The sequence below is a fragment of the Maylandia zebra genome, linkage group LG14, assembly GCF_041146795.1.
Source record: "Maylandia zebra isolate NMK-2024a linkage group LG14, Mzebra_GT3a, whole genome shotgun sequence".
In the NCBI taxonomy this organism is placed as follows: Eukaryota; Metazoa; Chordata; class Actinopteri; order Cichliformes; family Cichlidae; genus Maylandia; species Maylandia zebra.
In genome coordinates this window covers 38247354-38274270 of record NC_135180.1, presented here as the reverse complement: position 1 = coordinate 38274270, position 26917 = coordinate 38247354, and the positions used below count along the sequence as shown (strand labels likewise).

The 26917-nt window shown below is 43.2% G+C and overlaps 2 protein-coding genes across 4 annotated transcripts; both read left to right on the top strand.

Moving 5' to 3' along the window:
* The first annotated feature begins 1234 nt into the window (after window positions 1-1234).
* On the top strand, window positions 1235-9382 carry capns1b (calpain, small subunit 1 b). The gene is made up of 11 exons (XM_004565041.5): window positions 1235-1393; window positions 2795-2853; window positions 2936-2972; window positions 3359-3451; window positions 6756-6813; window positions 6944-7008; window positions 7158-7226; window positions 7318-7396; window positions 7564-7680; window positions 8286-8344; window positions 9074-9382. The coding sequence occupies exons 2-11, from the start codon at window positions 2807-2809 to the stop codon at window positions 9098-9100; spliced, it is 651 nt and encodes a 216-aa protein (XP_004565098.1). The 5' UTR covers window positions 1235-1393; window positions 2795-2806; the 3' UTR covers window positions 9101-9382.
* Window positions 9383-11419: 2037 nt separating this feature from the next.
* LOC143412509 (synaptosomal-associated protein 25) lies at window positions 11420-26787 on the top strand. 3 transcript variants are annotated; one of them, XM_076873484.1, is made up of 8 exons: window positions 11420-11681; window positions 15247-15397; window positions 20375-20416; window positions 21043-21091; window positions 22460-22571; window positions 23483-23629; window positions 23916-24060; window positions 25520-26787. In XM_076873484.1, the coding sequence occupies exons 2-8, from the start codon at window positions 15314-15316 to the stop codon at window positions 25583-25585; spliced, it is 645 nt and encodes a 214-aa protein (XP_076729599.1). In that variant the 5' UTR covers window positions 11420-11681; window positions 15247-15313; the 3' UTR covers window positions 25586-26787. The 3 variants fall into 3 exon arrangements, with proteins under 3 accessions (XP_076729599.1, XP_076729598.1, XP_076729600.1); XM_076873483.1 differs by having other exon boundaries at window positions 11420-11694; XM_076873485.1 differs by lacking the exon at window positions 22460-22571 and adding an exon at window positions 21366-21483 and having other exon boundaries at window positions 11420-11694.
* The last annotated feature ends 130 nt before the right edge of the window (window positions 26788-26917 follow it).

The following is a 26917-nucleotide window of genomic DNA, read 5'->3' as shown; positions in this document are numbered from 1 at the left end:
ATTTATGCGAGGTTTACACTTCATGTTATCACCGCCAAAGGATACAGACATAGTTTTAAACGCACAATCATAAAAATGAAGAAAATAAATGTGATAAAACATAATCAATTTATTAATTAAACAGAAAATACAATTAAATAAATAAAATGCTATTTTCTGCTAAACTTCCTCCTTAAAAACCACAAACTTAGATAAAATAAAACAAATGCAATCAACTATCAACAATACAATAATATAAAATAAATATTTATAAAATACAAACACAAAGTAAAATAATACAAAATAATTAAATTATAAATGCATTAAAATTTAATAACTAAAGTCAAATGAAAAGAACAAAAATAAATCAAATCATAAAACCTTATAAAATACATAAACAGCAGAGGATTCATCTAAAGAACTGTAGAATAATTCAGTGCAAGTTATTCCAATCCACACTTCTCTGCTTCAGAGTAAATAATGATAGTGATGCCTTTAATAATGTCTCTGTAAACGTGTGTTTATGAGGAAGTCTTTGTCACGATGTCAGCTGTAGTAACATCAGTAATGATGTGATCTTCAGTTCTCGAAGCTGAGACACAAGCTGAGCTCCACAGAGAGGCTGGAGCTGTCAGAGGAGGCGTTTAAAGGTGGGAGACGTAAAACAGGTCAGCCAGCTCTTTAACAGACACACCCACTGAAACAGGAAAGATGGAACATATCTGAAATATTTCTGGCAGTAATCAGCTGATGGATCAGTGGCTAGAATGTTCCTTTTACGTCCCACCTTGTCCAACATGATCTTTTTCCTGAAATCTGAAAAGTTCCAGGTCTGAAGTCTGTGAGTCAAAAGAAACGCAGACAAAATTTACCAGGTTATCAGAGGATAATAAACCACCCACATCATTTCACATCACGTCGAATATAAAAACATTAACGTGTTCATCTGCCCCGGGCAGGAAAGGCTGACCATGTCCACAGCAACACTCAGGTAAGCTGTGGACGATGCTCAGTTGGACCCAAAGTGTGTCAGGATAATATCCCCCACACCACCACACCACCAGCAGCCTGACGTGCGTTTACAGACAGGCTGAATCCACGCTTCCAAACTCTGATCGTTGAAACTCATCAGAACAGCTAATATGAGGTGAGGTCTCCTCTGTTGGTGATGAGTCATTTGACCTGTGGGCCCCTGAACGCACCACGTATTTGAACTCTAGAGGGCGCTATGATCTGGCGGCCTGCCCGTGCATATGTGCGTGTGTTTGGGGAGGGGTTGATGACGCATTGAAAAAGAACGCTGTCAGTGGGCTCGCCCTGCAGTTCCTCCGTGTCCGTGTTCCCCGCAGTCCGTGATCGTCTCTGTCGCCGGCTCCGCGGTCTCTGCCTCCGTCTGTCCTCAGCTGAAGCTTCTGTAAGTACCACAAAGCTCCTCTGTGTCCTGTGTGCTGGCTTTGCCTCAGCTGTGTAAAAGTGCAGAATTGTGCATGCTGTCCCACCCACCCGGTGGAAATTTACAAAACAAGGTTAAAGTGGAGAAAACAACCCAGCGCGGCCAGAACACGGAGGCATGGAAAGATTACCGAGGGTGGGATAAGACAGGAGCTGTGAGCCTTCAGTACCGACGGAGCCTCCTCCCGCCGCTGACGCTGCGCTTTATTTAAGAAAACATGGCACAAAATGGACAAGTGTGTGTGTGTGTGTGTGTGTGTGTGTGTGTGTGTGTGTGTGTGTGTGTGTGTGTGTGTGTGTGTGTGAGCGTTACTAATATGTTTAATACTCTTGTTTGAATGAATCCAAATACACTTAAAGTACAAGTATAATCGTTACTACTACATAAAAGTTACTACATGAATTACTGATTCATTCATATTTGATTATCGGTTAATTTGGTCAGATTACTCAGACTGGAAAATTGTGAGTTCCCTTTAAAAAGAAGAAAAATGTCTTTTACATTTGATCAATGAGCTGTGAGTTTAATTCGTCTGAGAAAGCTGAATAAAGCGAATCCAGCGGTGGGAGGGATGCTGGGCTGAATGGAACCTGAGAACTGTTCCAGACACAATCATTTCATTTGAATAATAATCGTTGAGTTTGTTGTTTTAATAATCTCTGAGAGCCAAAATGAGCTCAGTGGATAAACTACATTTACTCATGAACTGCTCCAGCTTCACGTATAATAATAATAAGCACTGTGTCTTTGCAAGAGTCAGCAAAATAAGAAGTAACAGAAGCTTTAAAGTAGAATAACATAGAAATACTTGAGTGAAGTACACTAAAATATTAGATCAGTAAAATGCTTGAGTACATGTACTTGGTTAGATTCCAGCACAGGTCGTATTCGTAAGACTGACAGTAGCGTTTCATGTTGAGTTCATATTCATATTTCAGGAGGGGTGGTGCCACCACGTGTCCCCTCTCTGGACACGGCCCTGCCTCTGAATGCAGTTTGGAGCCTGATGAGTTAGTTGAAAATATTTAAAGCATGTAGTTTAATGAATCAGTGTTTGTTCTCTTTATATGATTATTTCTCCATGATGATGTTATTAATATGAAAACGGGCTATTATCAGAAGTATATAATCATATTATCATATTATTATTATTATAATAGTTATTATCTATGACATCATACTGATCAAAGAGTATAAAAACGTTAACTTTAATGAAACGTTCGTTAAACTTCTGCGTGAGTTTGTCTGCAGTCGGCGGTTTCTGTCTCGGCCTTGGTGTTCAGGTCATTTACAGCCAGTATGGTGAAAAACCTCCCGCAGATTTCACGTATCAGTGTCGATTAAATCTTCGGTCTTTTTCAGATCGACGCCAAAATGTTTCTGTTAAAAGGAGTGATCGGGAGCGTCATCAAATCTGTGACGTGAGCACACTTTTTCTATCAGTTTCTACTCGAGTGTTTATGCTGAGCTAGGCTAACCGAGCCTGTGATTTCTTCCCCACAGCGACATCGACCCGTCTCAGTTCATGCCGTCAGACCCTGTAAGTACTCTGTAAAGTCTGTCCTAATGCAGCCTCCAACATTTCTAATGAAAGCACAGGTAGATTTGCGTCAATGAGAAACGGGAAAAATAGATCCCAGATCAAATTTCTGCTTGTGTGCAGCACCTGAATGTCGATGAACAAGTTTTAATATTTAATGTAGCAGAAACAGAAAGATTTTTTGTCTTGTTCCTGTTAACAACTGATGACACACAGTGGATAACTCTGAGCTTATGTGCATCGCTTGAACCTTGAACTGTGTGACTGAAGCGACGCCCTCTCAGTGGAAGATTTTATGTGCAAACAAACACACAAACTGTCCAAACACAGTTGGAGGGAGGATGTGTGTGAGTGTGTGACCTAACAGAAGCTTCTTCTGTGTGCAGCCTCCTCCCCGCAGACCTCTGCAGTTCGCTGAGGCCAATGAGAGCGAAGAGGAGAAACAGTTTCGGAGGGTTTTCAAACAGCTGGCTGGAGATGTGAGTGCACCTGTGTCCTGATGCTCTTCTCTTTAAACCAGGCTTAAAGCATTATTGGGGGCGTGGCCTCTTTCACTAAACTTTTAAAGTCACTGGGGTGTCTGCAGAAAGATCAGCGGCCCCTTAAATCAGCTTGTTCTGGTGGGTAGAAAGTGTATTTAGGCTCATCTGCATAGACTGGGTAACACCTGTGCACTCTGTGTTTGTGCTCTGGTGCCTGTTTGGAGCATTTTTAGTAGAAACGGTGAAGGAGGACCTGCAGAGGGTTGGCGTGACAGAGGAGGACGGTAAAGATGGAGCAGATGCTCTGCTGTGGTGACCCCTCATAGAAGGCGTAGAAAACCTGAAGGGTGAAGTATAAGTAGTCAAGGTGAGAAAATGGACAGGGGACCGGACAGACGGGATGAGGGTTGGAGTATGAAAAGCAGGCAGACAGGTGTGGTGAGGTGTGATGGCTCAGGTGAAGCACAGACACTGACTGAGAGAGAGAGAGAGGGCCTACAGCTGCCGACTGTGCACAGCTGTATGTTTAGCATCTGTGCTAGCAGCATGCTACAGTACGATGCGCTGCTTGCTGTGAACCAGGAAGAGCTCCTGTGTATTTTTACTGGCTTGTAAAGCTGTGAAGCAGCCTTGTTGACAGCGGTGTGAGAAAAAGTGTGACTTTCAGAGCTTGTTCTGTTCATAAATATCTCATAACATTGTAGAAAGGCCTTTTCTGGATATCGGACCTTTAACAGAAAAATAAAAACTGTGCGCAACGAGCTCGAACCAGCTCAGCAGCTCTGGAGTTTCCACAGCAGTGAACTAACTGTCAGTTTGCACTTCTAAACTTCAACCGCCTGTTTTTGACCCGTGAAACGAGAAACTCCTGTAGCAGGGCGCGGCTGTACGCTCAAGTATCATCCCTCACAATAAGGACAGACATGGTTTCTGTGTGCTCTGCAGGTCGTATACAATAGAAGGATGTGTGTAGATGGGTGCATGCTTTATCTGTGCATTTACACTAGAAAATACTAAATGCACTTACAGTGCTTCCATCTGTATTGCTGACTAGAGGGTGCAGTATAGAAGCAGGAAAACTACAATATCAGGAATCAATTGTGTGTCGTGTAAATCTGCAGTCACAGAGTCCAAAGATAAAAACACAGAGCTGGAAATCAGGAGCTTTAAAGAGTCGCAATTTGGTCGTCTCAGGAGCACAAGGGGAAGCCGACTCTGTGCGGTTGGTTGTGTGTGAGTCCCCGAGTCATGTGGGCCCCTGACTGTAAACCAGGCGCAGATGTGCTTGGATGTTACAGCTGCAGGTTGAAGCCCTGAGCCACAGAGTGCAGCACTGAGACGTCCTCGCACCATTACAGCCAACCGGGAAAGATCGTTATTGGTCAGATAATGTCATTAAAAATGCTCCAACAGCACAAACACAGTGCAGCTCAGGGACTCCAACTAGCAGACAGACAGCAGCTACCTGTGCCGCCATCCACCTGTCAGAGGCCACGCCCCTAATAATGCACACTTTAAGCCTTAATACAGTTTAAATGGGTGAACTCTAAATACATTCAGCCCCTGTACCTGAGGGGGAAATTATCTGTGGAGACCAAAACTTCCAAACCAAAGAATCAAAGATGACTGAAAAAATAAAGAGAGCTGGAGGAAACTGAATTACCCTTAACATCAGTGACTTCAACGTGATGAGGTGAAGAGTGTTTCCTACTTTTTTATCGAAGCGAATGTGTGTGTTGGTGTGTTTCCAGCCACTGACCTCACCGTATCCATGTCAGAGAGCCTTAAATATGATTTGGAGGTTTGTAAATGAAGTTAGTGAGAGCAGAGAAAGCTCCAGAGCTGTTCTTATTGTGCACTAGTGATTGTCTTTAATGCGCTTCTTCCTGGCCCTGCTGTACAGTCTACACTTCCACTCTGAGATGTGCTTTCTTTGGTTATCATAATTTTGCTGTATTATATTTTAATCACAGTGGAGTGAAAGCTCCCTCTGGGACTGGATCAGGAAATGCCACCGGTGTAAAATTCAGCCAAATCAAACATGGAGCCGCACTCTGTGGAAGGCCTGGTGAATAAAGGAGCAGCTTTTTCCTGCTTTTTAATTATAGCGTGCGGTTCTGTCGCAGACATAAACAGTGAACTCGTTCGGTGAATCCTCTGACAAACATGTGGAAACTGCAGTTCGCTGCAGGGCGTGTTACACAGAGAACTCCCTCTCTGCATTCCTGCCATTGTCTGGCACAGCCGCAGTCATGCTGTGTGTGTGTGTTTCTTCTACTCATCTGATGGGCGTGCGCACCAGTTAGACCAGAACACAGCCGGTTCTCGGCTAAACCAACAGCAGTGATAACTGCTGTGACAGAGGCTTGTAGTAAAGTATGCTCCTCCCATTTGCTTCAGGCGGGTGGAGTCAGGAGGCTGTGAAAGGTGAGTACTTTGTGGAAATTTCCAGGAGTTTAGTTTACCCTTAACATCACTAAGGGGAGCCCGTCAGGTGACCGGGGCTGATGCTGTCGATGAGTTTGCAAAGCATGAAAACTTTGAGAACAGGCCTGGTTGTATCTGAAGAGGAGGAAGACCTCGACTCAGAAAGGAAACGGAAGAAAGGATTTCTGTTCTGAAGCTTAACGTTGGGCCCAGATGTGATGAACACCTGCAGCTTTGTTAGGTCTGCAGGGCCACCTTATAAGGCCCAGTATACTTGCTGTAACACATACTGGGCCCACCTAGTTATCTTTGGCTCACAGAACAGTTTTTAGTGCCATAAATGCTCCTTATTCAGTACAGTGTTTGTCACGTGTGGCTTCTTCGTACTTTTTTACAGTTAGATGTAAATAGTGGAAAAATGAAGTAAAAAGAAGAAGGAAAAGAGATTGAAGTGACTCAAGTGGCCGTGACTAAGAGTTTAGAGCTTCAGAGAAAGCTCGGGAAACATCCCAGCTCACTGCCGGATGAACATTTGATTCGAAGTCGAGGTTTGTGAGCCGATCGGCCAGCATGTGAAAATAAATCTTTCCCGCTCACCCCGTGGCCTTGGAGCCCAGCTCACAGCTACAGGCTTTCATCGCGTGAAGAAAAAAAAGAGTTTTTGAGGAAGCCGCGTCCGGAACTTTTAGCGCTGCTTCTGTGTTTTGGTTGCGTGTTGTTGGCAACAGTGACTGCAGTGAGTCAGACGCTCGATCGAAGGCTTTGGTTTGAGTCATTCTGTGAGGCTGTGACTAACTCAGGGGACTTCCTGTGTGGAGAACTAATACGCTGTGTGTGTGTGTGTGTGTGTGTGTGTGTGTGTGTGTGTGTCCAGGACATGGAGGTGAGTCCCAATGAACTGATGAACATCTTGAATAAAGTGGTCTGCAAACGTGAGTCCGGTTTCCTTCTGCAGCTCATTAAATCATTCTTATTGTTATTTTCTAGTTTCAGTGTTTTGTGTGTTTGCAGTAAATTTGTATTTTAACTAAGCTGAACTGAAGTTGTGGATCTGTCGTTCAGATGGGAAGCTGAAGACCGACGGCTTCAGCAGTGAGTCCTGCAGGAGTATGGTTGCTGTGATGGACGTATCCTTCCACAAAACATAGTGCAGACTGAACACAGTAATCTCAGTGGTTGCAGAATTAGTAGCAGCAGATCAGAAAATCAACCGTCACGGTTCTCAGTGAGTTCTGCTTGTGTTGCTGAGTTTGACCTTTGACCTGGCTCCCATCAGAGTGACAGCACAGGAAAACTGGGCTTCCACGAGTTCAAGTACCTCTGGAATAACATCAAGAGATGGCAGGTCGGTCGGGAGCAGCCGTGCAGACGCACTCTGACGGTTTCCACGCTGGTTTTATGTTTGTGTTGTTTATTATTTGTTGTCTTGTTTTCAGGGCATCTACATTAACTATGACACCGATAACTCAGGTGTGATCAGCGCTAGCGAGGTGCCTGGTGCCTTCAAGGCTGCAGGTAAGAAATGCTGCTGTGTGTGTGTGTGTGTGTGTGTGTGTGTGTGTGTGTGTTCATACATTTGTTGGGACCAAAACCTGGACGTTCACTGTACTTGTGGGAACCAAAGACGTTTGAGTGTGTGTAGTTTCATACTAAGTGTGTGTGTGTGTGTGTGTGTTTTGCAGGCTTCCCGCTGAATGACCAGCTCTACAAGATGATTATCCGTCGCTATAGTGATGAGAACGGCGATATGGACTTTGACAATTTCATTGGCTGCCTGGTGCGACTGGACGCCATGTGCAGTGAGTCTCTCTTCACCCTGTGATTTCAGATATGCGTGCACTCGGCTGTCCGACCGTCTTATTTTCAGCTTTACGTTTCTGAACACGTAAAGTTTGTATAATGATGTGTTTAACTTTCCTCACCTGTGAACAGCTGTACATGCTGTACATGACGTGTTGTCCCTACTTCTTTGTCTCTCTTATGCATAATAGAAGTAGTTAGTGTATCTCCAGTGTGTTGCCGCGTGGGGTGTGGTGAACCCATTTGCACGAGTCTATTCTCAGAGGAGAGACAAACCCAGCCTCAGGGGGTCAAAGCTATTGTAGCTAGTGGACCAATCCCAAGCCCAGATAAACAGGAGGGCTGTGTTAAAGTTCAAATCTGTGCTACACCAAAACATGTGGATCCGTCCACTGTGGCAATCCCCTGGGAAACAAGGGACCAGCCTGAAGCACCTAGTTCATCTCTAACCTACACCAAACTCCTCCTCCCTCCTCATCCACCCAAGAAACAAAAAGCACAGAAGAAAATTTTTTTTATATCAATTTAAAATGCACAACGTGTGTGTGTGTGTGTGTGTGTGTGTGTGTGTGTGTGTGTGTGTGTGTGTGTGTGTGTGTTGCAGGAGCGTTCAAGACGCTGGATAAGGACAACAGCGGCACCATCGATCTGGACGTCAAGGAGGTAAAACCCAGACTGGTTCACTTCAGAATGTTTTCTAATTCTCTCGATTCTGAAGTTTAGACACTGAGTGGACGAGTGTGGTAAAAGTAGGAACGTGTGTGTCAGCTCACAGGGGAAAAGATCCAAACACAGGAGACGAGGGTGCATCAAATTCATCAAGGGGCAGGCAAGCAAAATGGGTGGGGGTCGGGTCAAAGGCCAAAGACGAGAACGAGATTAGAAATGCACGGAAACAGTCTGAAGTAGGAAAAGAAAACATGATTAATATTTTGCAATGATATGGAGCAGAAAAAACATGAGGTGGAGACGGATTTACTGACTGTGAACCACAGGAAAAAAACAACTAGTGCCTTAAATCTGTATTTTTTCTAATATCCACTAGGGGGCAACATTTCTTCTTCTTCATTGACTGCGTTATGGTCTCAATCCCTAGTTTCAAGTCTTTTTGAGCAAAGCATCCTTTGATTTCGTAATTCTGGCCTGATGATGAGTGCACAGTCTCCCTCAGTCAGAAATGCTCAGCTCGAGGCTCAGCGAGCAGTAATGGCCACATCGTTCTTTTCTATACAGTCTGGTCTGGTTGGAAATGAACTTGAATCGCACAGAAGTCTGTAGGAAAACATCGGTCAGCTCCTGGGGTGACAATCAAACTGAAACTATAAAACCGAGGAGGACAGAGGACGGCTTGTGGTCACATGTAAACACTGACGGTCTCTTTCTTCCTCACAGTGGCTTCAGCTCACGATGTATTCGTGAGGCGACGGAGGGAAGCCTCTCCACAGCTTCTCACTTCTCACACCTTCTCCTTCCTCTCACTGAACCCGCGATGCGCAGTTATCGTCTTCATCTCTGTAACGGGACCAAAACGCCGGCACTGAGCAGACACGAAGGGAAAGCTCGTGCTGCCGTTGCACTCTCCGGCGCTGCGGCATCTCTGTGTTAAAGATTTCTGTTCTTTTGTCTCTAAATGAATTTTATTAGGCTGAAAGTTTGATGACTCTGAATGTTTGAAAGAATAAACTGACACAGCTGATGCTACAGTTGTCCTTTTCTCTGAGTTTTCATGCACGCTTTGTCCTTGTTCATGCACGTGACCACATGTGATGTTACACTCATTCGTCTGATCAGGAATATTTTTTACTGCATCAAATTTCAAAGCTCAACTTCAGCCTGCCGAGGTTCTTCTGCAGCCCCGAACCTTTAGTGGCAGCTCTGCTCGTCTCGCAAGTGAAAGATGAAATATTGCTTTTACGTTTTCATTCATTCATTTTGACTTTTAAAGACACTTTACAACACCTTACTTGTTGAGCTTGATTCTTTTATCTGAATGTGAGACATGAGACAGGCTTAAAATCATGGCTGTTTTATTCTTTCCCTTAAACTGTGAAGATTTTTTGGAAATTTTAAGCGAAGTTACAAAACCTGAGTTGAAATGTCCTTCAGAAAATGTGTTGACGAATCCTAAAAGATTTTATTGTACAGAAACCAAAAGGATGATCGGCTTCTGGATCCTAATGGTGTAACTTATCCTGCAAGTTTAACCTGTGAGATGCAAAACATTCAAAAGGTTTGACATTTTCTCTTCAGCTTATTTGTTACTCAGTGCAGTACCGTCAGAGCCCACCAGGGGGCTTCAGTTCATAAGCGGTCACACCAGGCATGAGCGGCTGAGAGCGCCTCTGGCAGATGTCTGAAAAACAAAAGCTTAATGAAAACTGTTTTTACACAGTCTTCAACTTCAGTTTGAATTTGGTTAAAAGTGGAGGGTCGTCTCTGTCCTCGACACCTGAGGTCCGCACACCTCGTTAGGAAACGATGAATTTGATGTTCAAAGAAACACCATGTGAACCAGACAAAAACTGGTTCACCCAAAAGGCAAAACGCCAAAACACAGACTTAACAATGTGGTGTATGCTGTACAGTGCAGCGAGGAATGCTCAGACCTCTACATTGGAGAGACCAAACAGCCACTTCACAAGCGCATGGCACAACACAGAAGAGCCACCTCCACAGGACAAGACTCAGCAGTCCATCTGCATCTTAAGGATAAAGGACACTCTTTCGAGGATGACAATGTTCACATTTTGGACAGAGAGGACAGATGGTTTGAAAGAGGAGTGAAAGAAGCCATCTATGTCCACTGTGAGCGACCATCTTTGAACAGAGGCGGTGGTTTACGACACCAACTCTCTGCCATCTATAATCCAGTTTTGAGATCCTTCCCAGACGCCTTAACGCCCACTCACATCCTGGGCCATCTGACCTCAGGAATTCGCATGATAAGGTGGGGCCAGGTTTCACAATGAGCTCACCCGAAACTCTGGCTGATTGGGACCCACACCCAGTTTCCCACCTTGGCTCAGGCGATTAGAGGATCATCGGGGGTCCTTTTGTCCCTCTGTGGGGGGTTACTCCCACTGGGTTTATATCTGGGACTCTCCACCATTTGGCCCTTAGAACTGAAGAAGCTTCTCGGATGAGAGGTGAAACGTCTTCAAGCAACTTAAAGAAGTCCAGACGCTTTTCTTTGCAAGCTCCTTTGACTACGATGACCTGGATGACTGAGAACCTTCACAGACACCATGTGACTGACATTTAGACAAGTATAAAGACTTTTTCGGTCATGTTTAAAAAATGATGAGCGCCTGTGTGGCTGTTTGATCACAACTATTTTACAAACATGTCATTTAAAAAAAGTCAAATGTTTGACACACCGCTCAAACCACTGAACGTGATATACGTGTCTGCTAAACTTTCACCTTCTAAACCAACTTCATCCCAGTTTTAGGCTTCAGTCATGTCCAGTGTGCCATTTAGACACCTTTGGACAGGGTTTCTAATGCTTTGTTCAGCGGATAAACGGATAAATGAGAAAAACACCATCACTATGACGTCACTAAGAGAGCATTAACACATGTGTTTGACAAACGCAGGAAAGATGCAGATTTCATGGCGGCAGCTTCAAAACAATCAAAGCAGGATTCAAACTGTTAATTATGAAAATATTTTTTTGTAAAGTTTGCTAAACTGTCAGGATGCGAGCAGAGCTTCCTGCTGACCAGCGCTGAAAACACGCCCATCGTTTACCCTTAAACATGTCGCTGGTTCCTCCACCTTCAGCTGCGTCCTTGGGTGGAGAGAGGCGTTCAAAGCCGCTGCTCTCTGACGTCACGCTCAGGAAGAAAGTTTGGGTTGCTGTTTGTTGGGGGGCGGGGCCTGTGCGGAGGAGGGGAGCGGTGATGCTGAGGAGGAGTAACCGAGGAAGAGCAACAGGTTTCAGTGTGCTGATGGGTTCACGAGGACAGAGCACGAGCGTATGAAGAGGACCGGATGAAAGGTACGGAACACAGGTTCGTATGGACGTCATCTCTGAAAAGAGGCAGCTTCAAAAAAACTGTTTTTATTTCAAATGTAAAAGTTGGTCATCAGAGTGACCCAGAGGTGGGAAGTAACGAAGTAGAATTACCAGGTATCTCTATTTAACTCGAGCGTTTATTTTTCTTGTTACTTTTTACTTTTACTCCCCACATTTTTAAACAAATATCTCTACTTTTACTCTTTACGTTTTAAAACAGACCCGTTACTTTAAGTTCATTCATATTGTGTGTGCTCGGTGTTAAACAGGGCCGGTGTTCCAGATTAACTGGTGTCACAGGTTAACTGGTGACGGTCAAACAGGCAATAAAAAAACAAATATTTCATCTGTGAGACTCCGTCTTTTTGCTCTTGAACAATCAAATACTAAAAACTGTCGCGAGTGTACCTGGTGATATTCTCACGCACGAGTTGACCGCGAAAACGGCAAACAAATATACGTCACCACGCCGATTCACAGGGCAGCACGATGAGGAGAATCCTGTCTTCGTTATCATCCCCATCACTCCGTGTCAGCCTCACAGCTGAGGCTGCAGTTTCACTCGTGTACACGTAAATGAACTGCCATAGCCTGTGACCAGGTGAGCCTGTGACGCACACCTGCACCTGCTGTCACTACAGAACCAGAGGTAGCCAAGAAATCACAATGCGGTCAAAAAACAGTAGAGGAACAAAAGACAGCATGGTACCCGGATGTTTGATTTTAAAAAAAAAATATCCAAAGAGCATTTTTGTGGTAAACTTACAAGAGTGATGTCACTATACGACGGAAGTAGCTGCTCAGAACAGGTTGTACCATATGAAAAGTCTCCTTTTACCTAAATTTGATCCCAGGCTCATCTTCTAAAATAATTTTCTAACGTAGTCGTGAAAAAGATTTTGAATTGATATTAATGCTCTAAACTGACCAGAACAAACAGTCGTAATGAAGAAAAGAAGATTTGGCTTTGTGACACTTGGAGTGGGTGTAAAACAGATTTCAAGTTTTCTACAGATCCTGAAACTGTCACACGACTATCTCATCTACTTAAAAAGTTGTAAATGGTCAAAAATGTTGGGAATAATAATTAAAAAACATTAAATTTCAGCCCGCCTCTGTCCTCTGAAGGCTGTTAATGCAGAAATTATGAAGGTAAAGTCTTTCATGGCTTCATTAAACATGTTAAAGCTGATTGTGACGGGGTGAGGTGGGCAGCACTGAAGAGCCAATATTTAAGGAGGAATAATTAGTTTAGTGTCGAAAACAGATTTTCAGATTCATCTGGAGCCCAGGACAAAAACAGATTTACCACATGAAAAAAGATCTGTGCTAAATTTCAGTTTTCCAAAGTGGTAAAACAAATATTTAGACTCTTTAGTAAAATTCACAATCCCCCTTTAAATAATAGTAAAAAGTTGTAATATGAAAATATGGATCATAGTTGTGGATTTGAGCTGGAGAAGATTTTAATGACTTGTATAGTGCAGGTATCTATCTATAGTAGTACTGTGTAGTACATTAATACATCATATTTTGGGGGATGTGCCATGTGATGCCCCGCCCACTTTTGGGCACTCCTGAACATGAATGCTCATTATTATGCCTGTGATTAGGAAGCAGTGCCAAAGCCTGCATGTTTGTGTGTGTTGGTTATTTGTCTCTGGTCACTCTTAGCTAAGCGTGCATCACTTTAACGTGACAGCTGGAGGAGATACTGGTGATGATGTCAAGCTAAAGGAGGTGACTCTTTTCTATACAGTCTGGTCTGTTACAGAAGTGTTACAGAAAATCTAGTTTACAGTCAACCTGATGAACATCGGCCTTTAAAAGCCGAACACAGTCGTTTTCTTCTCTGTGTTGTGTCCCAGACTGAATACCTCTGTCTATTTTAGCAGTTTCATTTTGTAGACTAAAAGATTTATCAGTTTATGGTGCATAATATTTAAAACTGATTTTTTTAATATCAAGAACATCGTGGCTCATTTGTTCTTTTCTTCTTTCTTGTTGTTCCTCTTCTTTATTCCAACAGGTGGTGATTAGTGGTTGGGGCTAATTATGATGCTGCAGCCTGATCACACAAAGAGAAGTGTGTGTGTGTGTGTGTGTGTGTGTGTGTGTGTGTGTGTGTGTGTGTGTGTGTGTGTGTGTGTGTGTGTGTGTGTGTGAGGACTCAACACCTGGTTAGAAGCTGACATTGTGTGGACTCCTAATTACAGAGGAGGCAGTTGTTGTAAGAGTGAGGAGGGATTCGTTTTAGGCGCTTGTGAGAGCCGACGGCCGCACTGCATTCATGCAGATACTGTAACACTTTATAACTGAATTGTGGTCTTTTCTAAAGAGCCTTTGTGGGAGTTGTACGAAGACCGTGTGTCTTGCCATCACAAGAATAACATCCAGTGAAAGAGGACGAAAATTCCTACCATTTCATATTTGAATGATATATGCAGAGAGAACGATCTGAGCAGGAAACAACGGGAAAGCAGGTTAAAAAGAATATGTGTGTGATGTCATCACTCTGCAGGGCAAACTGAAACTGGAGGTAAAAAACAGAGATTCACTCATATGAGCTTTGTTTTAGATGAAAATAATTTTGACTTGATATTAATGCTCAAACTAAGTCGTGCTTAAGAAAAGCAGATTCAGAGTGGGTGTAAAACTGAGCACTTAAACCTGAAAATGTTGTGTGAATATATCTCCTCTTCTTCAAAAGTTAGAAGAGCTCCAAAGGCTGAAAATATAACTAGAAAGCAGCCAGTTTCACACCCACCCCTGCCCTATAAGGGCCTGTATCTGTGGATATATAAGTGAGTAATGACTCTGATTAACCCCCGGATTAATCGGAGATGGTGGCGGTCTGGGTGTCTCTGCTCAGACCTGCGTGACTTGGACCTGGATCAGCAGCAGAAACTATGGATGAATTTAAGAAGAATGACGACAGGGACAAGAAGGAACCCGACAGTGTGCTTCAGTGCTTTTTACTGGCACACATTAAATGACTTATTCAGACTAAGCTAACCTGAGAGTTCATCCTTCTTCCTGTTTGGCCATTTGAATTGCTTGTGGTTTTAGCTGAAGATGATTTTAGTGTAATTTAGTGTGTTAGGTGTTTATGAAGAGCAGTGAATCACAAATAAGCTAGCCTTTAAGGCTGGAGGAAGGAGCTAAGAGAGCTTGTTTTAGACAAGAGACGCTGTATCAAAGCCCGTGCTAGACAAAGAAGGATTATTCTGAACTGTGGATGTTTCAGAACTATTCTTTTGATAGGAAATGAGTATTATGGGTCCCCTTGACCTTGAAGTATCACATTCATGTGTGCAAAAGGCTGCTGCAGCTGATGTTTTGAGTGCTAACTGGATGACCGTTGACAGTTACAGTAACTGCCATTAAAACGAAACAGTCTGTTGGATATAAAAGTAACTGCTTCTTAAAAAATAAATGTGGTTATCCTGAAGCGTGTTTGTGTAAGAGCCTGTGCTGCGTGTCTGCCTGCCTGGCGTCTATTGTCAGTCATGAAAAATAATCATGGCCTCGCTCTCACCCTCTCCAGCTGTTAAAGACACCTGATGCTGCAGTCTGATCCGCTCACCTGGGATTGAACACACACACAAACAAACATGGCTGCTAACGCACGTTCAGACCCGCCCATCCTCACAGAGCAGGAGGAGTTACAGAGAAGAGCCAATCAGGTCACAGATGAGGTAAGAGGATTATGATGGTAAATAAGTGTTTTATCAATTATTAACAACCACACATAGAAATGGCCGTTTACTTGTTACCCTTGTATCCAGTGCACATTAACCTGATAACAGCCGTTGACTCACCTGTTTGTGTAATTTACCTACTTTTCTCATGCCTAAAACCCTCCTGTGATTTAAACCGTCAACGACGGTCCTTCACCATTTTCAGTCTTAAGCCTTTTCTCCCTGACTGAAAGAAGATTTTTGGTCATCTCACCACGTCCTTAGTTTCCTTTGACTGGACAAAACATGTGCTGCAGACATGAAATATACTTCCCTCTTGTAAACGTTACTTACAAATTTGTGCCATCTCAAAAAAATTTCACAATTCATGTCCATGAGCATGAACAAATAAACAATATATCTCACGACCCGGCTGTAAATCCAGGAGCAGGAAGTCAACAAACGTGACAACATAAATGAAGGTTTGGAGGAAAATGGAAGCGTTTGGAATTCTGGAATTTTGTTGTTTATAAAAAGTGAAATAATTTCTTGATATCTTTTAACCTCTTTTGTCCCAACGTAAAAAGTTGTTGTATAAGAACTAAAGGACCAAACAAAGTTGTTCTAGTTGTGTCTGTGTAGCATATGGCTAAAACACAACCATATCTGTGAAGTGTATAACTCGAGCTGTGGTCTCTCTGTGGAGGCGAAAGGACTTCCTCAGCTCCACTAACCTCTAAATGTGGACACAGATTAGTTCGTATGAGACGGCACATCTGAAACATCAGGTTCAAGGACATGAAATTCATTTCCAGAATCACAAATGAATAAATTGGATGTTTGGAGTATTTCATAGACTGCCTTGAATCAGCAGGGGGATTTAAGTGATTCTACTTAAAAATAAAAACGTATTATTTCTTTTTTATATAGTGAATTTTATCAGGGATGCCAAATATTTCCTTTCAGTGCAGCCCACCATAGGGAGAGCAAAAACTGCGAATAAAGAGGGGCTATAATACACTTTACACTGTATTTTGCTTAAGGAAACATTATGTTGCAAGTCATTAATAATGAATCAGACTGCATACCATGACCAGTTATGGAGTATGGAGCTCCATACTGAGCCTGGGCTGTCTTTGGGCTCTAGGCTGGCTTCAGAAAAAGAAAAAGTTTGAATAATACATACAGAGAAAAACCCAACAATCATATGAACCCTGTGAGCAAGCACTTTGGCGACAGTGGGAAGGAAAAACTCCCTTTTAACAGGAAGAAACGTCCAGCAGAACCAGGCTCAGGCCATAAAAAGACATGGATAAAGACATGCTGTGGAAGAGAGCCTGAGATTAATAACAAGTATGATTCAATGCAGAGAGGTCTGTTAGCACATAGTGAGTGAAGAGCAAACACCCAGTGCATCATGGGAAATTCCCCAGCAGCCTACACCTATCCGGTTGTTCAGTGATGACGTGACGAATCCTACTTCCGGGTCTAAAGTAGTCTGCGTTTAATATGGCTTTTGTGTTGTTAACATGTTTAATGTTATGTATTTTCTTCTATTTGATCTCAAAAAGCTCCTAAAACAGTCAGTGATCCCTGTTGACCTCCCTCGGCTTTTATTACCGCTAATCATTTATTTAAGATCAGTTTTTAAAACCTTAGGATGTAGCTACAGCCCAGCCCATGCAGCAGTATATGAATGACTAACCTCGTATTGTGGATGGATTATCTCAGTTGTTCTCCTGGCTGAAGTTTGGTCCTTTTACAGCATCCTGCCATGCGATTACATTTGTTCCTGACCACCGAGAACACTCACGTTAACTTTTATCGAGTGGAAAAAAAATTAGCTTGTTTATATTATGCTAACATAGCTGTGTCGCTAGCGGTCACGTAGCACATCATTATATAGCAGCTAGCCCAACTTCAGTAACCCTACAAACGTCACTGCTGTTTAGTTTCTGTCTTCATTTATGTTGGAAGTGATAACAGAGCTGTACGTTTTAATTTGTTTCCAAAACCCCGCAGTCAGGACATGCTATATTGTATTTAGATAGAAGCTAGCGAGCTAACTCCCTGCTAACTTCTAACTCCGTTAAATGTCATAAATTCCGTTTTCATGGATGCCTGGATGTTAAACTCAATTGTTACACCTGGTAGAGCAGAACGCTGATCATTTTATTAAAGATGAAAGACTTTAGACAGTTTTTCAACTCAGTAATGCCATAGTGATCGTTTGATATATGGAGCTGCAGCGGAGTTTAGGTCCAGACACGGCTAGTGACGTCAGACTGAACAACTGGATTGCAGCATAACTAAGGGAGGATTCAGGGTCACCTGATTCAGCCCTAACTATATGCTTTAGCAAAAAGGAAAGTTTTAGGTCTAATCCAACACGTTCTCATCCCAAAGCGTAACATTTTACGCTAGGTGACAAATCGTCAACATATTACGTTTTCGGCCACCCAACGCGTTCCTAAATGACGACATTAGCAAAATGAGGAAATATGAGAACTGTTTGGACACAATCTACACATGTTTGTTCATTTTCTTAAAAACGCTTTTCACGTCATTAAACTACTGGTTAAGGTTAGGGAGAAGGTTAGATTTATGGATTTCATCCATAACCCGGCACGTAGCATTAGAACGCGGAAGGTCTCCTTTTGCGTTCCTCAGGAACACCGCAGGATGTGACAAAACGTCGGCATGTTACGCTTCGGGAGTGAAAACGGTCTGTCTAATCTTAAAAGCAGAGATAGTTTTCAACAGTTACCTCACGGAGCATTTTGTTGCACGACCTTCCAATCCTACACTATATCATCATGACTACAAGTAACAGACTCTGAATTCCCAGTTCCAGATGTTATAGCTCCTCCCCTTTAAGGCCATCTTCCCTTTCTTCTGACTGGCTGCTCCTGTAAACAGAAAACGGGAGGAGGATATTGGGCCATATCCACTTATCCCCCGTCTGCAGTAGAAAAATGATGTGAAACTAAGCCAAGCCTGAATGTTCGGCACATGGGAATTACGCGGATTCATCTTCTCCTTTGACACTTTTGCCATGTTTCATATGAACATGGTTTTACATGTGCGTTACCCTTCAGCTAACTCGGCCTAAAGAACGGATTGTGAAAGTGTCAGACCAGAACAGTGTAGTCGGGTATTTCCTTTGCCAACACATTTTTGAGGCTGGCAAGGAGCAGAGAAAAATACAATCTAACAGTGGTGATATGGACGGGAGCGAGTCACAGCAGCATCCTCAGCTTATACCCCGGAGAGCGTGTCACACTCTGTGTGTCAGTCAGAGAAACCTAATGAGGATAATTATAATTAGAGCATCTCAGCAATAAAACCAAGAATTCATAATAAACAAACTGGCAAGAAGAGTGACGCAAACTACTACACAACCTGCTGAGCCACAGAGGACACAGCCCTGCCTGAGGGGAGGGCCTCTTCAAGGGCACCTGGCTCACCTGGTTGCCTTGGAGACAGCTGGTCTCCATGTGCAACTGTCTGGCACAGATGAGCTCACAACACACACAGACACACACACACACACGCGCACACACACACACACACACACACACACACACACACACACACACACACACACACACACACACACACACACACACACACACACTCCCTGGTGTTTAAAGGCTACTGCAGGTCAGAGACATGTGTCACCCCATCATCCCATCAGTGGGGAAATCCCAGAGGACTGATATGATATTTACACAACACACACACACACACACACACACACACACACACACACACACACACACACACACACACACACACACACACAGACCTAGGGGTAGATAAACAGGCAGCTAGCAGTTTCTGCACATAACTGATGTAGACTGTATCCTCCTACTATAACCTATAATAACTCCTTAATGACACAAAGACGATTTTGATGGAAAGTTAAAAGTTCTTTTAACTAGAAATGACTTTCTAAACACATCAGATATCTTACTTGTTCCTGCTCCCATGTGTCACCCTTTACATTTGGAGCTGAAACTATAACACATTCCACAATACTGATGCTCAGAGATGGTTACTGAACAATAGTGAGGAGCGAGAACAAGTTGTAGTTTTAGATTTTCACACTTGGTGCGAGTGTAAAATGAGTTTGACTGCATTTTTGACAGAGCTTAAATGTGTTTTTACACCCTCAAGCTTAATATTAAAATGTAGAATATTAACTTACTACCAGCTGCTGTCATTGTTCAGATGATGATAAGAAATTGCATCAATATCTGGTATAATGGAGGACGAGGTCTATCTCACCCCTGTAGGCGGCCACGGGTGCGCACGGACCGGTTTAGGTCCGACAGTATTTTCACGGACTGGCCTTTAAGGTGTCCCGGATAAATACAACAAAATAAAACCAGTGCTGGTACCAAAAAGAAATAAGATTTAGTCATAACACACGGGAAAAGACCCAGAGAAACGAGTTAACGATAAAAACCTGGTACCAAACGACTCATGGACCGGTACCGGTCTGTGGCCCAGGGGTTGGGGACCACTGCCCTACCAGAGGCCTGGAAGCTTGAGCTTCCTGTGTAGTGTGTGTTTAAGGTGGTGATCCACACCACTGACAGGACCATTAAGACCACCCTCCCCACTTTGCAGGACAGCTACATGAAATGATTCACCTGCATCGTCTGCTGAATGAGGAGCAGCTTCTGACCTCACACCATCACACTGCTAAATCAGACTGAAAGACCTCCAAGACTCAGAGTCACTCTTGCACTTCTGTTACTGTCGCACCGTTTCTTATGTTGGTTGGATGCATTTAATGTATTTCTTTAACTTATGTGTAGCTGCAGAGGGGAATTTAAAGACTTCACTGTAGGTTGTACTAAACTTTAACTGTTTGTATAACTAAGAACAAAATTAAAGCTACAAAAATGACTTAATGGGCACGCAGTTCACAAGCTCATGTAATGTGTTGAATGTTAAATATTGAAGCAGTGATTTTGTGTCTTTCAGTCACTGGAGAGCACGCGGCGGATGGTTCAGTTGGTTGAGGAGGTACACACACACACACACACACACACACACACACACACACACACAATATAATCTAACGAAGACCCCCACAGTGATGGAGTGATAAAGCACAAACCTCACTGTGAACTTTGTCATCATCATCTGTAAATTAGCCTGCTGTGTTTCCACATGAGGAAATGGCCAGAGATCCATGTCAGGATGACTCTAACAAAGACGGATGCAGTGTTATGATTAAGTTTAAGCTCCTGGAAAATGATTTTGGACAAATGACGGCCGGGAGAGCAGAACAGTGAGGAAAGCAGGAAAGGATGTTTTTTCATTACTCCATAATGCACAGCATTCATGTCAAGTGCTCATACGTCCTTTATCCATAACAGCCATTTGTTTACTTTTAGTCACTGTGATCAGGATCGAGGTCATGTGATCTTACTGCAGATAAACAGTTCAGGCAGTCTTACCTTGTTGGCTTTTTACCATAAATCTAAAATAGAAAGAATTTAAAGAAGTGAGCATGAGCTCAGTGGATCGCCACGTGGCGTCTGCAGCAAACGTCTTTAAATCGATTTCCATATGTGCAATAAGAACCTGTTTGGAAACGTCGCTGGGGCTCCTGTCAGTAACGGGTTGTTATGTGTTCCATCCTCCAGAGTAAAGATGTTGGGATCAGGACTGTGGTGATGTTGGATGAACAAGGAGGTAAACAGGTTTTTCTTGGCTTAAATGTAAAGACTTGTCTTGACCATGAAATTTGAAATTTGCTGGGTTTTTTTGTTCCTCAGAAATTTGTGTTTATTCTTAAATTTCTCATTGTATCAAGTTTTTTTCTCATAATTTAGCCTTTTTGTGTAAATATCTCTGATTTGAGCTTTTGGTTTGGAAGCCTTGCCAGTACACATTGTGTAAACATGCCCATCTCTGTATTGATCTCTGCTCCTGCTGTGGCAACACCATAAAACTCCCGTTCAAACAGAGCAGTTGGAGCGTATTGAGGAGGGTATGGACTCCATCAACAGGGACATGAGAGAGGCAGAGAAGAATCTGACAGACATGGCCCAGTGCTGTGGCCTTTGTATCTGGCCACTCAGGAAGTAGGTCCAGGAACCTGCGTCTTTATCCAAACAGGCCCTAAAAAGCCCCGTACTGGTGCCCAGTTCCATTAAATGTGTTGCAGTGTTTATCAAATGTGATTAGATTATCAGACTCCTTCAGCAACGATAATCGTAATCAGTCGTCATCATCATAATAATCAGGGGCTTAAATTACTCGATAAGCCATCCTGACTGAATGATGTCACTCTCTGCTCGTTTCCTTTTGCCCAAGTATTAAACTCAAAGTTTTTTTTAATTTAATAATTAGTTTTAATTGATCCATTAAGAATAAAATAATCCCAAAATACAAAGAATGCATGTTTTTACTAGTAGATGTTCAGTGAATCAAGATCTGAATGATATATATGAACAAACTATTTGGTAAAAGCCTTCAGGATGTGAATAACTACACGTTTGCTGTTTCTGAAGTAGAGATTTTTTGGCTTGAAGGATCAGAAAAATCTAATTTATAGACAAAGGCCTGTAAAAATGAACTCGATATAACAGATAAGCTCTGCATCTCTTGCATCTGATGTCTGTTTATAGCAGAACGGTGACAATGAAGAGTTTTCTAACTGCATGTGACTAAAAATACCTAAATTTGGATTTAGAAGACATATTTGTATAAATGTTCCTTAAAATCTTCTTTAAAAGAAGCACAGATGCAGAAACATCCTTCGTACATAGCCCGAGAGAAGAAAACAGAATGGAAGTGGGCACCGAGGTCAAAGGTCGTTGGCTCTGCACCGTTTGGTCCAGTGTGCTGTTAGCATTTAGTGCAGCGTGGTGGTGTTCTGTTTCACGTTTCTGGTGGCTGGTTTTTCAGTTCATAGTGCAGCCGCGTGGAAATACTTTGTGATTTTTTTCTTTTATTCCACCTCCCTCCTCCTCTTTCTGCCTCCATTCTTCTCGTTACGTTCCTGCTTTCTTTCACCTTTGCTCTTCCTTCATCCTGCTCCGCTGCATCCTCTCATAGAGCAGTTGGAGCGAATAGAGGAGGGCTTGGATCAGATCAACTCTGATATGAAGGAGGCAGAGAAAAACCTGACTGACCTGGGCAAGTGCTGTGGTCTCTGCTCCTGTGATAAGTAGGTGGAGATGTGTGTGGCGTGTGTGTGAGTGTGTGTTTGTCTGTAAACATTATCCAGAGGTAAGTATGTGAGATGTAGTCATAAGAATCTATTTGTAAAAACCTAAATTATACCTGATTCACAGCCCTGGGCCATGTTTACTGCAGCGGCTTCACCACAAACCTCAGATTTATACAAAAGGCACTTTTCCACCATATCAAAGCGATCTGTCAGCTCGGTCCTGTTATTATAATGTTAATAGAGTTGAATTGGTCCTGTAAGGTCAGGCTGCAACATTCAAACACCATCACAATGAGCAGCCATCTTATTCACCAGTTTTTTCTGGCGATTTCACACTTTCAGGGCTCGGCGTTGGTGTTATGGCTGCTGCCGTGTTGGAAGTGACCATATTTGTAGTTTTTGGCACTTCTATGCCCAGACGTTACTCACAAAGACAGAAAACCAAACATAGCAGGAAAGCTAAACTGAGTGTTCTTCTTAAAGAAACCACTCTGAAGTGCAGATCTAAATGTGATATAGTTCTTGTTCTTCCCCAAACGCACTGATCAGGATGATCCCAGTGATACCAGTGAGCACTGGAGGTAAAATAGATGTTTCCAGTAAGGTGCTTTAACATACAGTGCGATGCTGACAAGGAGCAAATAGCCTCGTGAGATTTAAACATGAGAAAACTCTTCAGATTTGGTTCATTAGTTGCTTTTAGCTTTTGCTGTCGGCTTGCTTTGCTGCTCTGATTTGCTCTGAAGTCGTCCAGCGCCATGTTTGTCGTGTTTTATGGTATAAATGGACCCTTGGTGTACCCGTACTGTAGCTGCAGGAGCAGTATGGGTACGCTGTGGTTCTCACGTTTCACGTTTAACAGACTTATTAAATTGACATCCATGGGGTCATCACTCTTTCTCTTCCAGACTAAAGGCTTTTGAGGAGAGTGGGGCATACAAGGCAGTTTGGGGCAGAGCCTCAAGCCAGGATGGCGTTGTAGCCAATCAGCCGCCGTCATCTCGGGTCGTGGATGAGAGAGAACAGATGATTATGAGTGGAGGATACATACGAAGGTAGGGAGAGAGTGACACACAGAGTTTAGTGGAGTGTGTTATTGTGTGAGCTGAGAGACGGCAGCTGCATACACGGTTTGTGTGTGTGTGTGTGTGTGTGTGTGTGTGTGTGTGTGTGTGTGTGTGTGTGTGTGTGTGTGTGTGTCTGTGTTTGCTCTTCTTTACAGCAAACTGACATCTAATACTTAAGCCATCGCACACAGGCAGCTGGTCAAACACAAACACAAAAACTTGCACACATCTTTGCAGCATTAATGTTTTCCTGCTTTATTCCTGCCCGTGTCAGGGCGACCGGCGACGCCCGCGAGGACGAGATGGAGGAGAACCTGGCACATGTGGGCAGCATCGTCGGAAATCTGAAGAGCATGGCCCTGGACATTGGCAACGAGCTGGAAACACAGAATTCCCAAATCGACCGCATACAGGGAAAGGTACCGCCGTCCTGTTCTGCATGTACACCTCAGTGTGTACTAATCAAATAAAATTCATTTCACCAGACTCTGTTAAATGTAACAATTTAAGGGTGCTGGTTTAGCTCGCTGGGATGAACGTGCAACCATATGCCGGGTTTGAATCCGACCTGTAGCCTTTGCCGCATGCCTTCCCCTCTGCTTTCATGTCACTCTTTGATATATCGCTCAAATAAAGCCAGATAAAGAGTAAATAGTCGATGATTACTTTTACAAGATTCTCAAAGCACCTTGTAGTAAACTCAGGTAGGGATTCGGAAGAGTAGGAGGCCAAGGAAGACATTAAGCGCTTAACTCCCACCAGGTCAGGGTTAGAGTTGGATTTTGTTTTAGCCACATGATGAATACACACATTTTACAAAACTGGAGGACTTTACATAAAAGCTTTTCCTTTGACATGTTCTAGACCGGTGAAACTCTGTGAAAACAGCCACACCTAGAACATGCCAGCAAACCTCAGACTCCTGTATCTGGTTTTGCATCCAGTTCTCCAAGAACCCAGTTAAAAAAATAGCATGGAGCTCATGTAAAAGACAGCGTTATAAAGAGAAGAAGCACTAACAATGGTAAACAGTCAAACAAAAGAGCAATAGCTTCTCAAGACTATACCTGAATAAAAGCAACTGAAAATAGGTTCATCTTCAAAGTTGATTTCACAGGTTCTTATGTAGGAGGGCCGACTATTCCAGAGTCTGGAAGCAATGAGAGCGTGGCCTGGTCACCGTTAGGAGAGAATTCCCAGAAGTTGTTGGGATAATGATGGAGGCAAAATAAGCAGTTAACAGACCTGAGCAGCCATAAACAGGAGTGACGTGCTGTCTTTTCTTTGTACCAGTTAAAAGTCAAGCTGCTGTACACTGAACTATGTGAAATAGAGAGTGAGAGTGGAATTAGGCAATCTTATAGACAGAGTTGCAGTAGACCAGCTGAGAGGTAGGTAAGGGGGGGAGAGCTGTTTCCAGATCCTTTAGTCAGACGGAGTTCCGTGAGTTTCACACGGATCCATCTGGGATCTTAGTGAGGAGAGAAATGAGGAATTATGGCAGTTCATCTCAGGCTTGTGCCCAGAGAGGGAGATGAATGAAATCAATAATGTGGCTTCTTACCTGACAGAAGCAGTTTGTGCTCTTCCCTTTGAGTCAGAGATGAAAGCAGCACAGGAACTTGTGCTAACAGCACTAAAGCTAAGAATTCTTATCTATGAACAGTTCCTTCTGAGCAGGAGGTGTTTGATTATATTCACCCTACTGTGTGTTGTTGGACTGTAGAGCTTGCCGAGCTCTACAGCCTTCCTTTGATTAACCAGTGCAATTAAGCAAACCTGAAAGTGAAAGATAGATGGAGAGCACAGCTGTTTGTGCCTGCCTACCACATTCTTGTTAACACTTCCTTGTTCTTTCTTTTTTCCCATCCTCTGCAGGCTAATCTCAACGTTACCCGAATCAGCGCTGCCAACCAGAAGGCTACCAACCTCATGAAACGATAGAAGTGCTCTTCCAATCTTTTTCTATTAAACTGTGCTTTTGCGTGCCGTGCCAATATGCTGACCCTGTTATTTTAAACCTCCCATTTCTCACTTTTGACAGTGAAATGTGCTGTAAAACTCATCTAGAGGCCGTAAGGGGTTTAAAGTGGAGCTCTTTATTCCGTAACCCGTATTTTAACATACCTGTTTGTTCCCCAAATATCATAATAGAAAGTCGTAGTTTTGTTTATTTGTATAAAATGTGACCTATGATTATTATAAGTCAGTTTGCAGTGCAATGTACGCTCTGTTTTACCCCTCAGCGTGGCCTCCTTTAGCTCTTGGGAACCTTTAATGGTCCCTGTGGGGAAAAAAATGGGTCACTCCAGCAGCACCATCACTGCCAGCAGTAGCAGTAGAGAGCACAATCACACAAATACGTCAATTTGTGTGAAGAGCGGCTGTCCCTGCTGTGGTGTTATGAAACATGAGCCCATACATCGCCTTTTCCATCTGCCGGACGGACAGGAGAATAACGGCATCTGTGCAGCAAAATGTTCTGAAAAGCAACCAGTCCAGTCCCAAATTACACAACCCTGTAATTCCACTTTCTCCAAAATCTGCCACTGTGGATGAAACACGTATGTGACGGCGCCCTCTGTCGGCCCAGTCGGGTATTGCCCAGAAGAAGGAAATACGTATTTCCCCACAATGGAGGATCTCTGGCGACACCAAGCGGACGCAAGCGGAACATGCATTCTTCCTGGCCTCTCCCATCTTCCTTCTGTCTCCATGTTGATAGAAAATGGTGGTGACACCAAGTGACGTTGTTGCTGATTTTACGACCCTGTCTCTCAGTCGTGCACATCAAAGGTTTGCTGACAATGCCAAAAGTCACCATATCCTAAATGATTTGTACTTGATGTCTGTGTTTGTAATGTTAGCCAATCAGGGAGATCCTTAAGTAAACTATGCTGTCTTTTTATTAGCTGCTAGGTTTGAAATCGTCCATTGGGTAGAAGCTGTTTTTTGTTTAATTATGTACTGATGAGTAATATAGTACAAATCATAGAAGTGTAGATGATGCTGACCTATGTTGACCTAAAAAGGCCTTCATGTGCGTAACTACAAGGTAACTACTACAGCTGAGGCTCACTTGTGTGTGTTTGCTACGATGAAATGTTGAAATGTGAACGTAATGAATAAAAAAATGTGCGCAGGAATATAGCGTACGTGATTTTGGGACTAATTAATTATGTGAGGCGGGAGGAGGGGCTGTGAGGGTGATGGTGGTCATTAAATATTCACCGTGTGGCTGAACGTGCAGACTTCGTGAGTTTGGTGACTGGTGTG